This window comes from Trachypithecus francoisi, unplaced genomic scaffold, assembly GCF_009764315.1.
Source record: "Trachypithecus francoisi isolate TF-2019V2 unplaced genomic scaffold, Tfra_2.0 Contig01585, whole genome shotgun sequence".
Taxonomy (NCBI): domain Eukaryota; kingdom Metazoa; phylum Chordata; class Mammalia; order Primates; family Cercopithecidae; genus Trachypithecus; species Trachypithecus francoisi.
This window is the reverse complement of record NW_022681444.1, coordinates 8,155,967-8,169,820: the sequence shown is the minus strand read 5'-3', so window position 1 is coordinate 8,169,820 and position 13,854 is coordinate 8,155,967. Positions and strand designations below refer to the sequence as shown.

The following is a 13,854-nucleotide window of genomic DNA, read 5'->3' as shown; positions in this document are numbered from 1 at the left end:
TGGCAGCACTGCCTCTATGCAGCTATTGTCTTTGTCCTCCTCGGCAGCCCCAGGTGTTGCTAGGAGTTCCATGGTCACGTTGGCCAGGCTGGTCCCCGGCTTACCCTGGACGGTGAGGGTGAAAGTCCGCACAGCCTCCCCAGCCACGTTGCTGACTTTACAGCTGTATAAACCTTTATCCGACACCTGAGAGAGGAAGAGCACACAGTGGCTGTGTGCTGGAGCTGGAAGTGGGGTGCTAGGGCTCCCCAAAAGCATTTAGGCCCCCAAAACTTACAGAGCAGGGGCCTCCCAAATATGCTGGTCCTGACTGGGGAGCCAAAGGGAAACAGGACCCTCTGGCCTTTTCCAAGAGCCTCAAGAAGCAGGAGGGCCCCTCAACAGTGAATACACAGGCTCTGGGGCCTCCCTCCCTGGGCCAAGCTGGGAGGAAGAGGCCCCCCTTGCTGTGGGGATAGAGCCTAACCAGGAATGGATTTCCAGGGGAACAGCAAACATTCATCCAACAAACACCGTGAGCATCTAATCCACACCAGGGAGGGAGGGAAGGAGGGCAGGGCAGACTCCCAGGAGTCTCAGACGGTCAGCCAGAGCGGACCAGATAAAAGCATCTAGATGCCGAGGAAACTGAGGCAGGAAAGGCTCATGCCATGACTGCAGGCTGGGTCTGGAACGTGACTCCAGAGCTCTGAGCTCCACCCACGTCTCCCACCCTGGAAGCTGCTAATCAACTTGATTTGGGGTCCCACAGGCCAAGGAGGCAGCAACGCACATTCTGCCCACCTTCCTCCCCACAGCTCGCCAGGGCTGGGAAGCGATTTTCCTGTAGCTGCCCATGGCTGCCCGTGCCCCAAAGGTTGCTCACCTGGGCCTTCTGGATCTCCAGCCTCTGCCCACCCTGCAGCGCCTGGGTCTGCTGTGCCAGGACCAGGGGCTGCCCATCCTTGTACCAGGTCACAGTTGGCTCAGGGAGCGCATCTGTCTCGCAGCTCAGGACAGCTCTGTCCCCGACCCTCACCAGGACCGCCCCATGGGGGCCGCTGGGAGCCTGCCTGAAGGCAGGGGGAACTGGGGGCAGGAGATAGCAGAGTGAGGTGTTGTGGCTGTCCCTGCGCCCTCCCCACTCAGCCACAGGGAAAATGCCAGTGGAGACCCACCAGGGTCACACAGCAGACCCAGCCCCGGGTGCTGGCACAGACCCAGAGGAGTTGGAGGAAGAGAACCAGGCCAGCACGCCAAGGACCCTCTGAGTGACCAGGGACAGCCACCTGCCTCTCTGAGCCTCAGCCTCCTAGATGGGGAAGATGCTGACGCCTGCCCCCACCCAGACTTTTTCCTACAGGGGGCAGCCCCAGCTGGGTTACAGCCCTCTGTGGGGGCCCCTTCAGCCCCTTGTGGCTCCAGTGAACCAATGTAGAAGTCCCCGTTCCCCACGACTATGAGCCCACAGGGCCTGGCGCAGTGTCTGGCTGGTGCTCGTGCAAGTGAATGAACCAGTCCCGGGGCTAGAAAGAACCTTCCAGAGAGTCCTTGCTCAAGATGCCTTGGACCAGCTTTTCCCCCAGAGGATTCTGAAGACCATGAGCCTTGAAACAGGCTCCACCGTGAAAAAGCTTTCCCCGATCACACAAGGCTTGGGGAGGCCCCTTCCCTAGCCAGGCTCTTGGGGCCCATCCCGCTGCTCCCCCTCCTCAGAGCTGACCCGTGCGGGCGTCCCAACCTCCCCCTGTGCCTCCTGGCCCTCTCCTGGCTATGTTCCCCGGGGAGTGTGGGCTGAAGGGTGACTGAAGGAGGGGGACGGTATGAGTCGGGGACAGACATGGACGTACCCAGAACACTGAGCTGCACCAGCTTCTGGTCTCGGCCGGCAGCGTTGAGGGCTTCGCATGTGTATGTCCCAGAGTCCGACAGCCGTGCTCGCCCCAGCTGCAGCGTGTGGGTGCCTGTGGGCGGAGCCAGCCCCTCACACCAGCATTCTAGCCCAGCCCCCAGTCCTAAATCCCTGCCCGACTGACAGCCCTGTCCCAGGTCAGGGGAGCAACTCTCTCCCCATGTAACGTTAGAGCTGGGCCGGACACCTCAGTTTACCCACCAGGAAGGAGGAAGACTTTTTCACCCAGGGAGAGGGCCTGGTTGTCCTTGTACCATGTGACCTCGGGGTTTGGGTGAGCGTGGACATCGCAAGGGAGGGAGACGCTGCTGTTGAGGATGGCAGTGACCTGCTCCAAGTCCAGGCCTGCGATTCGTGGCGGGACTATCCCCACAGTCACCATGGTAGAGAAAGGCATGAGAATCACATGAGCAGGGGAGCACGGAGCCTGAGAGAAACCCTGAACCTCACCCAGCTCCTGGGGCTTCCTCTCGGCACAACTTCAAATAATTCAGAAACCTCCAATTTGCCATGACTCTCTTACACAGAAGGACACTGGGTAGGGGATCAGAGAGGGAAAGTCACTGTTCCAAGGCCACACAGCTGGTCAGTGGCAGAGCTAAGATATCAACTCAGGTTTGAGCCCATGACCTTGAGGGCTCAACACTGTCTTCCTCCATCTCCGAGACCACAGCTGTCCCCGCGTCTGGAGACAGAGCTCACAGCCACTGCAGTGCGGTGTACGTCATGAGTTGCAGAGGTTGGGAGCGCAGGCTCCGGTGTGGCGAGACCCCCCACTCCTCTCTGAGAGCGACCTCCCTGAGTCTGCTCCCACAGCTGCAAATCTGGGCTAACCTAGCTCTGCTGGAAGGAGTCAGCCCAGGGAAAGTGCTCTGCCTCCTGTCAGGTACACAGTAGGTGCTCAGTAATCGTGGTGTAACGCCTCACAAGAGCTGTTCCCTGGTCACCTCCAAAGTTGCTTAAAACCACCTGGGGTTGGCCCAATAGCGATCAGGGTCCCCCAAATGCTCTCTGTCTCGGGATGTGGCTGGGGCCAGGCTGGGATCCTTGGACTCTGACTGCGGGTCCCAGAGCCCAGGATACTGGAAGCCCCAAGGCAGTGACCCCTGGGGAGGGAAAAGGAACCCACAGGGGCTGCCTGCTCAGTCCAGCTCACCTTGAACCCTGAGGGTGAAGAGCTTCTCAGCGGAGCCCGCCTGGTTCTCGGCCACACACATGTAGCTGGCGGCGTCGGCCACCTCTGCCGTGGAAACCTGTGGGTGCAGGGAGCCATGCCTGGGTGATGCCTGAGGTCCCTTGGACACCACCCCCCAGGAATGACTGTGAGGACTCCCTCCCTCCCTTCCTCCCATCCCATCCCCTCCCATCCCTGGCAGGCACCAGGCAGCTCATGGAGACCTGGAACCTTCTCCATCCAGGGCCTTGTGTGGCGCTCAGGAGTGGGCGTGTGAGGTTGGTGTTGGGTGGTTCTCTGCAGCAAACCATATGTGACAAGCGCCTCCCCCACCCCTGTGGAGGGCCATGCTGTGTGTGTTGGGTTCCTGGGGTCCCTGCAGCTCTGTGTCTGCACATGGAATGACTCAGGGGGCTGTCTGATGTCTGAGTGCTGGGCACGGCTCTGCATGTGCCAGCTGGTGGTCCGGGGAAGGCTGCTCTGTGTGGTGCTAGGCTCTGGGTCCCGCACTCATATGCATCCTTTGCTAGGTGTCTCCTGAATCTCTGGATGCTGTGCACAGGCCTGTGCTGGCCCAGCATGGCGCCTCGCAGGTGATTCGTGGCTGGGCTCCAGCATGGGTCCCAGCAAAGAGCCTCATTTGCAGATAGCCGACCCCTCCCTGGCTCCCAGACAAGTGGTGCCGGGCCTCAGCAGCCGCTGCCCCTAGTACGTGCAGGGGGCTGCCCTGACCTGCAAGACTTGCCCGTCGTCCAGGACCTGCAGCCGTGGGCTCGGGGAGACAGGCAACCCATTCTGGAGCCACGAGATGGTGGGCATGGGGTTTCCCAGGGCCGGGCACTGCAGGCTGACGGTGCTGCTGGCGTTCACTGTCACCTCTTCCACCAGTTCCTCTGTGGCGCCCAGGATCACAGGTGGGGCTGGGGGTGGGGGAGAGGAGGCTGAGGGGCCGGCACAGGTCCCTGGGGGTGGGGGTGGCCGTGGAGGCGAGGGTGGCACTTGGTGTCAGGCGCTGGCTGGGATTCTCATGCCCTTCTCTCCAAGCCCTCCCAATCCCTGACACAGCTAAGGAATCAGGGGCACAGAAAGGGTTGTGATTTGCTCGATGTCACACAGCCAGGAAGCTTCTGACTTGGAACCTGTACCCAGTCCTGCATGATTTTTGAGGTTGAGCTTGTAACTCCAATTTCAACCTCTGAGCACAGCAAAACTGTGCGCACCTTGCCTCTGCCCCTTCCGAGGGAGGCCCTTACGGCGCCTGCAGTCCCGGGAATCACCACCTGCAGGCCCCGCCACTCACTCAGCACCAGCAGCTCGTAGTGCAGCCAGTCCTCGCCCACCTCGTTGGATGCTTTACATGAGTACTTCCCGGCATCCTCCGCCCGCACCAGGGGGATCTGCAGGACCCGGCCTCCTGCAGGGACATGGGACAGACACCTGAGCTCAGGCACAAAAGTCACCCCCAAGAGCAAGGACGCTGCTCCCTCCTCTGTAGTGGACCTGGAACATGTGACTGTCCCCTGCCTCATCTGTGAAATGAAGAGAATCAGCCTGCCCTGCCCAGCTCAGAGGTGGAGTGGAGCCAAGTCAGGGCACAGCCACCACTTGCTGTGCGCCAGGCCCTGGACGGCACATTCTGGGCCTGTCCCACAATGCCTCTGTGGGGCACACGCTGTTGTCACTCTCCATCTTACAGATGGCAAACCTGAGCCTTCACGGCAGTGTTCGGTGTGACGGCAGTGGTTGCTGGCTCAGCTTTGCTGTTGTGCTGAGCCCAGCTCCTCGGCATGGGCAGAGTTCAAGCAGAGACTCAGGAGGCAGGGGAGGCAGCTCCTGGGGCTGTGATGGTTGCTGGGGGTAGAAGTAGGGGTCAGGGCAGGGGAGGCATTGCCTGGGACACTCTGTGATCAAAAGCCAGCCAGGGGCCAGGCACGGTGGCTCATGCCTACAATCCCAGCACTTTGGGAGGCCAAGGCGGGTGGATCACCTGAGGTCAGTAGTTCAAGACCAACCTGGCCAACATGGCGAAACCCCATCTCTACTGAAAATACAAAAATTCGCTGGGTGTGGTGGTGCACACCTGTAATCCTAGCTACTCAGGAGGCTGAGGCAGGAGAATTGCTTGAACCCAGGAGGCAGAGGTTGCAGTGAGCTGAGATCCACGCCATTGCACTCCAGCCTGGGCAACAGAATAAGACTCTATCTCAGAAAAAAAAAAAAAAAAAAGAGCCAGCCAAGGCCAGAGCCTGGCATCTATGGGGGCTGGAGTTGGTCTCCAGTGGGGGCCTGGTTAGGGTTATTGCATGCTCAGAATTCCAGGTTGGGGCTGGCCGGCCCGGGGCTGTGGGTGGCTTGACCAGGTTAAGAGCCTGCAGAACCCCATGGCCAGGATTGAGGCAGCAGTGGCGTTGTAGGGGTCAGCTGATGTTTGAGGTCAGTGCAAGGTCAGGGTAAGAATTCAGGTCAGCTGCGACCATGACGCCTATGTTCTCAGGATTAGAGAACAGAGGTTAGAGGTCAGTTGCCAGGGTGAGAGGTGAGTGGTAGGGTTGGAGGTAAGTGGGTAGGACTGGGGGGCAGTTGGTGGCTGTGGTCTGGGTTCAGCTATTGGTTGGGATTAGCTGATGGTTAGAGTCTGACTGGGATCAGCAGGTGACAGAGCCTACTGTGCACCCAGGACTTGGGGTCAGGATTGGTGGTCAGTGGCCAGGTTAAGGGGTCCGTCCAGAGATTTCTAACAGGAACTAACAGCATTCAGTAAGAGTTGCACTCCTGGATTGGCAAGAGGCCTCCTTCTTTTTTTCTTTTTTTGAGATAGGGTCTTGACCTGTCACTCAGGCTGGAGTGCAGTGGTATGACCACGGCTCACTGCAGCCTTGACCTTCTGGGCTTAAGGGATCCTCCTTCTTCAGCCTCCCAAGTAGCTGGGACCACAGGTACACGCCATCACGCCCAGCTAGTTTTAAAATAGTTTGTACAGATGGGGTCTCACAGTGTTGCCCAGGCTGGTCTTGAATACCCGGGCTCAAGCGATCCTCCCACCTCGGCCTCCCAAAGTGTTGGGATTACAGGTATGAGCCACCATGCCCAGCCACCTCCGTTTTTTGCAAGCACCAAAGTAGAAACCCTGGTCTGATTCTGCTCACTGGAGACCTGTGCAACTGACCACTTCTCCCCAAAACCAACCCCACCGCTGGTTCATCTCCGGCAGGACACAGTTCAAATCTCAAACAGAGAGACCACCCAGGCTTCCCCCATGAGCCAGGTGGGCTGGGCATTTCTAAGCCCTGGGTGGTCCTGGAGTCTTTTAAGTCAAAATCACCTACAAAAAATTATTCTAAAATAAAAGATTTACTTAAAAAAATTAAATTACCTTAAATAAACAAATACCACTTAAGATGGTGAAAGAAAAAAACAAAACTTGGCTGAGCATGGTGGCTCACCCCTGTAATCCCAGCACGTTGGGAGGCCGAGGCGGGCGGATCACCTAAGTTCGGGAGTTTGAGACCAGCCTGGCCAACATGGAAAAACCCCATCTGTACTAAAAATACAAAAAGTAGCCAGGCGTGGTGGTGCATGCCTGTAATCCCAGCTACTTGGGAGGCTGAGGCAGGAGAATCGCTTGAACCCAGGAGGTGGAGGTTGCAGTGAGCCGAGGTCACACCATTGCACTCCAACCTGGGCAACAAGAGCGAAACTCCATCTCAAAAAATAAAAATAGAAAAAAGAAAAAGAAAAAAAAACCCAGACGCACAAGACATGAGTTCAGCCACCACAGTGTGGCCTTCAATGTCCAGCCAGAGCTTCGTCAGCGTGTGGGGTCATGAGCTTTGTTGACGATTAACGAAGGAGTCAGCTGTCTCTGCAGAGAAAGTGGCAGCTTCTGCCAATCGTTTAAGGACATTAGGGATCTTGAAGCCCAGAAGCGCATGCCCCATGGTAGGAGGCTCTGCTCTATAAACCAGAGGCAAAAGGCAATCCAGTCTTTGCCTTCACACAGGCAAAGCACTTGTACCCCCAGTTTACAAATCGCAGTTAAGGTCCAGAGTGATTGTGTGCTCTGCTTAAGGTCACACAGCAGGCAGCACACAGGAGAGCTCAAAGCACCCACTTTCTTCACGCAGCCCTGACCCACCTTGCAGCACAGACACCCCATTCCCGGCCGAGAGGGGCCGATCCTCTTTGTACCAGGTGAGCTCCGGGGGTGGGATTGCGTTGGTGTCACAGTACAGGTAGGCTGGGTTGTTCTCCACAATCTCCCTGTATTCCGTTACTCCGCCCCGGGCCTCCTGCTCCCAGGACAGGATCTCGAAGGCTGCACTGGCATCACCCACCTTCTGGAACATGGGGGGCACTAGGTGGGGGAGACAAAGCCCTTAGGAAGCACAGCAGAGGGGTGGGGAATGCACCTTTGCTCACACAGATTCTCGTCCCAGCCTCTCCCAGGTGCGGAAATCCATTATTTGAGCCATTCCCTTAGGTCAGGGCATTTCTTAAATTCCCTTACTCCCTAAAACAGTGTTTATTGAGCAACTACTATGTGCTAGGCACTAGGATAAGGCTCCTTCCCTAAGCAGCTCGTGTCTAAGGGACACTAAAGACTCCCTGTAATGTGGAAATATTTTGCACAGTTGGAAGCCAGATACTAAGCTTTAGCCAATGTTTGTTTATCAGAGCACAGAAGCACAAAATCATCAGCTTTAGAAATGGAGGGGGGCTCTCAAGGTCACCTGCTTTGATCACCTGCATTTTACAAAGGATCAAATTAAGGCCCGGAGGGGGCCATGTCATCCCCAGGTTGTCCCCAGGTAACATAACCAGCTCATGACAGAGCCAGGGCTAGAGGACTGGTGGCCAGAAGCACTGGAGATGAAAAAGGGCAGCCTGGAGCAGTTGTTCCTCCTGCCAGGACAGTCCTCTGGCATCGTGTAGCAAAACCTGGTTCTGAACACTTATCCATTGCCCAGCCTGCCTGTAAGCCTCCTGCCTCCCTGCCTCCCCTTTCTAGCCTCCCAGCCTCCTGCTCCCAGCCTCCCCTTCCCAGGCTCCCACTCCCAGCTCCCTGCCTTCCAGCCTCCCCTTCCTACCTTCCACCCTCCCCCTCCCAACCTCCCCCTCCCAGACTCCCCTTCCCAGCCTCTTCATCCCAGCTCCCAGCCTCCCCTTCCCAGCCTCCTCATCCCAACCTCTTAGCCTCGCTCTCCGTCTCCACATCCTCTCCCCAGCCTCCCCCATGCAGCCTTCCAGCATCCCCCTCCTAGCTTCCTCTTTCTAGCCTCTCAGCCCCCGCTCCCAGCCTCCCAGCCTCTCCCTCCCAGCATCTCTGACACCCGGCTCCCTCCTTTCCTTCCTTCACTTTTTAAAAAGGAAAATGTCAAACACTGACGAAAGTGAGAGAAGAATATAAGGAGCCCCAGGCACCCACAAGGAGTTTCAACCACTGAGGCGGCCACTCAGCTTACTCTCGACCAGAGATTCTGAAGCAAATCCCCAGGTTTCCCTAACATCGCGAGAGGCATCTAGCAGAGGGGCTACGAGTGTTGCGTTCTGGCTCAACCAGACCATTCCAGGCTCCATCACTCAATTCTGTGGTTTGGGGCCAGAGTCCTCATGTCTTTGGCTTTGGTCCCTCCAGGCAGAGGGGTTGGGGCGGGATGCTGCTCTGGGCTGCTAAGATGAGCCAGTGGGAGATGCCGTGGGCGGCACGTGAGCTGCAGGACACAGGGTGGGTGCCTGCGGAGGACCAGCCCCGCAATGTCCTCATACTGGCCGAAGCCCCACCCCCAGCCCACTGGTGCCACGCACCCTGGATGAGCACATTGAAGTCCTGGTCATCCTCGCCAGCCACGTTGGTGGCCACACACAGGTACCGCCCTGAGTCTGAGACCTGCGTGGGCTGGATCTGGAGCAGTCGCCCTTCGCCCAGGACATGCAGCCGCGGGCTGGGGGTCACGGGCTGCCAGGAAGACGAGGGGGTCGGGGGAAGGGAGATCAGAAATGAGGGGCCAAGAGCAGCAAAACAAGTGTGCTTATTTCTCAATACATTCTCCAAAAATGCAGCATAAAGTGACAAGAACACCCTGAGAAGTTTATAAAACCAAATCCATAGAGTATAAAGATGAGAAGGGCTACACATGGGTAAAAATAGTAGAGTTTAAAGTTTACAAAGAGTTCAACTTTTTATTAAAAAATACAGCTGTGTGTGGTGGCCAGGCCTATAGTCCTGGAACTTTGGGAGGCCAAGGTGGGTGGATCACAAGGTTAGGAGTTTGGGATCAGCCTGGCCAACATGAAGAAGCCCCATCTCTACTAAAAATACAAAAAATTAGCAAGGCGTGGTGGTGCGTGCCTATAATCCCAGCTACTTGGGAGGCTGAGGCAGGAGAATCACTTGAACCCAGGAGGTGGAGGCTGCAGTGAGCCAAGATTGTGCAACTGTACTCCAGCCTGGGTGACAGAGCGAGACTCTGTCTCAAAAATAAAAATAAAAAAATAAAATAAAATAAAGGCTGGGTCGGGTGCCTCACGCCTGTAATTCCAACACTTTGGGAGGCCAAGGTGGGCAGATCACCTGAGGTCAGGAGTGCGAGAGCAGCCTGGCCAACATGGTGAAACCCCATCTCTACCAAAAATTACAAAAATTAGCTGAGCATGGTGGTGGGCACCTGTAATTCCAGCTACTCAGGAGGCTGAGGCAGGAGAATTGCTTGAACCCAGGAGGCAGAGGTTGCAGTGAGCCAAGATTGCACCACTGCACTCCAGCCTGGGTGACAGAGCAAGACTCCATCTCAAAAAAATAAAAAATAAAAATAAAAATAAAGGGTGGGTGGGGCCCAGACCAGCTCTAGGGCCAGGTGCTTTAAGGGAAGCCTTTTCTAGAAGGTTCCAAGCAGAACCAGCTGGAAGCAGAGGTGAGAACCAGAAGCTGCACAGGGAGTCCCACACTCACCTGTCCATCCTTGTACCAGTGGATGGTGGGTGGGGGCGCAGCCCAGCTCTCACACTCCAGGGTCAAGGTGCTGTTGACCTTGGTCTTCACCTCCTTCACACCGACCTCCCCCAAGGGGTCGTCTTTGGAGATGGAAGGGGGGACTGAAAAGCACGAGGGGTCTGAGAGCAGAGCTGGGGGATGGGTGCTGAGACCCTGAGCTTACCCTGGTCTTGGGGGTAGCCCCAGAAATTGGGGCTGGCCCGAGAGACACAGGGATCCCAGAAGCTACCCTGCTCCTGTCTGTTCACTAGGGGAGAGAGCATTTGTCTGTAAGGGTTATAGGACAGGGCAGGTCTGAGGCAGGAGAATCTCTGGGGTCACCTCAGAGGCCCTCCTTGGGGGTCCTAAGTCTCAATCTGCAGAGCCTCTGGTTATACCCCGATGCAGAAGTGGCAGGAGGAAGCTAGGACTGCAGTGGGTCTGGGAGCCCACATGGCCCAAGTCCTAACTCACTGTTCTCTCGTCATCATGTCCTCTGGAGCCAACCCTACCTGCCAGGTGACTGTCAGAGGACATATGCCACATGGAGGCACCCTGGAGCACCAAGAGTGGCTCAGGTGCCCGGGCCCCTGGGTTCCCAGATGGTCTTCTGCCCACCTGGCTGTGCCCCAGGATCCCCGACTCACTGAGCACTTCCACATGGTAGTTTTTCACAGCCTCCCCGAGCTCGTTGGTGACCATGCAGGTATACTGACCAGCATCTTCCTTCTGGGCATTCAGGATCTGCAGCCCGTGGGTACCTGTGTGGGGGCCAGTGGCCAGGGTCACCCCAAATCTGCAGCCTCATGCCAGGCATAAGGACAGGCTCACTGGTCCTCTCCTCCAACCCTGATGACATGTCACCTGTCCCCTCCCTCCCTCCTCCCCACCAGAGGGCGTCACCTGGGAGCAGCTGGATGTTCCTGGAGGCCTCAAAAGGGGCCCCGTCCTTCATCCAGGTGATGTTGGGGGAAGGGAAGGCCAGCGCCTCGCAGATCAGAGAGATGGGGTTGTTGATGGTCACGGTCACCTCCTCGTCTGCACTGTCCTCAGTCACTCCCAGGATGGTGGGAGCCACTGTGATGGGGGGCCAGGGGGCACTTGTGAGCAGAGATCCCTGACCCTAGGCTAAGGACCAGGAAAGCCTCGGACCCCGGTGCTTGGCCTCGGTTCTTCTGTCACTTACATTACCAAGATGGGAAACTGAGGCTCAGAGAAGCCCATGCCCGGGGTGGCCAGGCTTGAACTCAGGCCTGGGTGACCCAGAGCCCGGCTCTCCAAACACTAAGCAATACTACAAGGGAAAGCTGAATAATTTCTGCCTCCATTTCCCCCACAGCTTCTCAACATCCAACCTCTCTACCAATTAACCAGAGTCTTCTCAATTCTATTTGAGAGGGGAGCGGGAGTTGGGGGGCTTTGTTCCCGCTGAGCAGAGTAGCTATGCTTTCATTGGTCCCAAGATTTCTTCTTTCAACCCCTGCAGGGGACTCTCCTTTTAACTGCCAACATTTTAGAAACAGATTTTTCTAAGCTGGTCTGTGCCCCTCTCATTTGATAGATGCTCTGTTTCTCCAGGCTAACAGAATAGTAGGTATGTATTGTCCTCAGGACATGGAGAGACGCCTGGTTGTGAACCCACCACCCTGGGGCCTGGCAATAACTTTGTCACCTCTCTGATCCCCAGGGCTTCATCAGTGACATGGGGACAAGCACATCTCCTACCTCCTAGTGCCATTGTGAAGATTCAATCAATCAGACCCGTTGAAATGCCTGGCCCATAGTAAATGTTCAGTCAATAGAGTCGCTATATGATTTTTGTTGTTAAACTCGGAGAGTTAGAAGAAAAATAGTAGAATGGTTTGTGGGAAGTTGTAAGGAGCTAGTCACCTTGCTTCTCCCTCCCTCCAGCACCTGCGGTGGCCAGATGTCCAAAACTTACACAGGACACTGAGCTGGAAGTGTTTGGTCTTCTCCCCAACAGCGTTGGCTGCAATGCAGGAGTAGTGGCCAGCACTGGACAGGTTTGCCTGGAGGACCTGCAGGAGGACTCCGTCTGGGGAGATGTGGTGGGCATCTCCACCAGCCAGGGGCCGGCCATCTTTGAACCATGTGAGCTTGGGCTGTGGGTGGCCTGTATGCAGAGCAGAGAATGAGACAATTTGGCAGCCTTTGACTAGGGCAGCACAGGGGTCACAGGCTAGTCCCGGATGGGTCAGGGAATGTGAATTCTCCATCCCGGCCCAGAGGCCCGTGAAGCACAAGAAGAAGCAGCAGCAGCAGACTGTGCCCCTTCCTCTGTGACTTGGCTGCCTTCTCCTTACTGGGCAATGGGTAGAGATCGCCTGGTACAGACAGGCAAGACAGAAAAACAAGCTATTCCTTCCATCCATTCATTCAGCCACCCACCCACCCACACACCACCCACCCATCCATCCATCCAACCATCCATTCATCTACCTACTCACCTATCCTTCCATTCAATCAATCATCCATTCATGTCTCCATTCATCCACACGCCCACCCACCCGCCCATCCACCCACCATCCACCCCCCATCCACCCACCCATCCACCCACCCATCCAACTATCCAACCATCCATTCACCTACCTACCCAACTATCCCTCCATTCAACCAATCATCCATTCATTTCTCCATTCATCCATCCACCCATTCAACCACCCATCCACCCAACCGTCCAACCATCCATCCACCTACCTACCCACCTATCATTTTATTCAGCCAATCATCCATAAATCTCTCCACCCATCCATCCATCCATCTATGCACCCATCTACACATCCATCCATCCAACCCTCATTCATTCATCCACCCATTCATTTATCTACCCATTCACCTACCTATCCATCCATCCATCCATCCATCCATCCATCCATCCATCCTTCAACCCATAAGCATTAATGGGAGCCTACTCTGCCAGGCACTGGGGAACTATGGTGACAAGGCAGCAGCTGGGTCTTCAATAAGCTCAGATGCCACAAGGCCACTATGGTCCAATGTGGGTCAGTGCTAGGACAGGGAAGCATGGGTGCTTGTGGGAGCCCAGTGGAGGTGGCCCACTGGGCCTCAGGGGCCAGCCAAGGGCTCCCTGTGGAGGGTCCTGAAAGCTGAGGTCTGTAGTGAGGTGGGGAGAGGGAAGAGTGTTTGGGACAGAAGAACACATGCAAAGATGAGCCGGGACCTGATGCCGAGTCCAAGACGTAGAGAGACCCCAGTCAGGAGGAGTGGGACTGGGGCAGGTGGGCAGATCCCCAGCAATCCCCTCCTTTCTGAAGCTGCCTTCCCACCCCTTCTCCCAGCCCACCACATCATGTGGCCCTCACCTGTGACGTTGCACATCAGATGGGCAGTCTGTCCCTCAGGGACTTTGATCACCTCCTCCAGGTCCTCGTTCTTAATACTGGGAGGCACTGGGAGAAGCAGAGAGACAAATGGCTAGTGACTGGGGGGGCTGGCCCGCCCAGGCTACACAATCACAGAACAGGAAGCCAAGGGCCCACCGTTTCTTGTGCCTCAGTTTCCCCATCCCATGCCTGTTTCCATAGGGTGGTGAGTTTAAGAAACATTTCCTGCTGGCTGACGGAAGTACCAGTGCCTCAGAAGAAGACTCTGATGAGAGGCAGGCAGTCTTAGTGGTGTCAAAAATATTTGCCCCTTCCACTTTGGATTGTCCCTGCTGTTTCTGGAAAGTTCCATGGCAGCCTCAGAACAGAGGTTTCTTGTCACCTGGGCTGGAGTGCAGTGGCACAATCACTGCAGCTTCTGCCTCCTGAGTAGCTGAGACTACAGGTGTGTACC

At 56.4% G+C, this 13,854-nt stretch overlaps 1 protein-coding gene across 6 annotated transcripts in view; it reads right to left on the bottom strand.

Annotated features, from left to right (window-relative positions):
- HMCN2 (hemicentin 2) overlaps positions 1-13,854 on the bottom strand; it is a 176,357-nt gene that overhangs the window by 54,223 nt on the left and 108,280 nt on the right. For all 6 annotated transcript variants that reach the window (XR_004433195.1, XM_033193925.1, XM_033193964.1 and 3 more), the window contains exons 48-61: positions 13,380-13,466; positions 11,978-12,169; positions 10,939-11,112; positions 10,683-10,796; positions 10,015-10,157; positions 8,871-9,021; positions 7,201-7,419; positions 4,366-4,479; positions 3,798-3,985; positions 3,048-3,144; positions 2,093-2,254; positions 1,830-1,943; positions 866-1,068; positions 105-186 (exon numbers count right to left, since the gene is read on the bottom strand). Coding sequence is in view for 5 of the 6 variants with exons in the window: in XM_033193925.1 (XP_033049816.1) it covers positions 105-186; positions 866-1,068; positions 1,830-1,943; positions 2,093-2,254; positions 3,048-3,144; positions 3,798-3,985; positions 4,366-4,479; positions 7,201-7,419; positions 8,871-9,021; positions 10,015-10,157; positions 10,683-10,796; positions 10,939-11,112; positions 11,978-12,169; positions 13,380-13,466 (2,040 nt within the window). In the remaining variant the exon portion in view is untranslated. The remainder of the gene's footprint in view (positions 1-104; positions 187-865; positions 1,069-1,829; positions 1,944-2,092; positions 2,255-3,047; positions 3,145-3,797; positions 3,986-4,365; positions 4,480-7,200; positions 7,420-8,870; positions 9,022-10,014; positions 10,158-10,682; positions 10,797-10,938; positions 11,113-11,977; positions 12,170-13,379; positions 13,467-13,854) is intronic.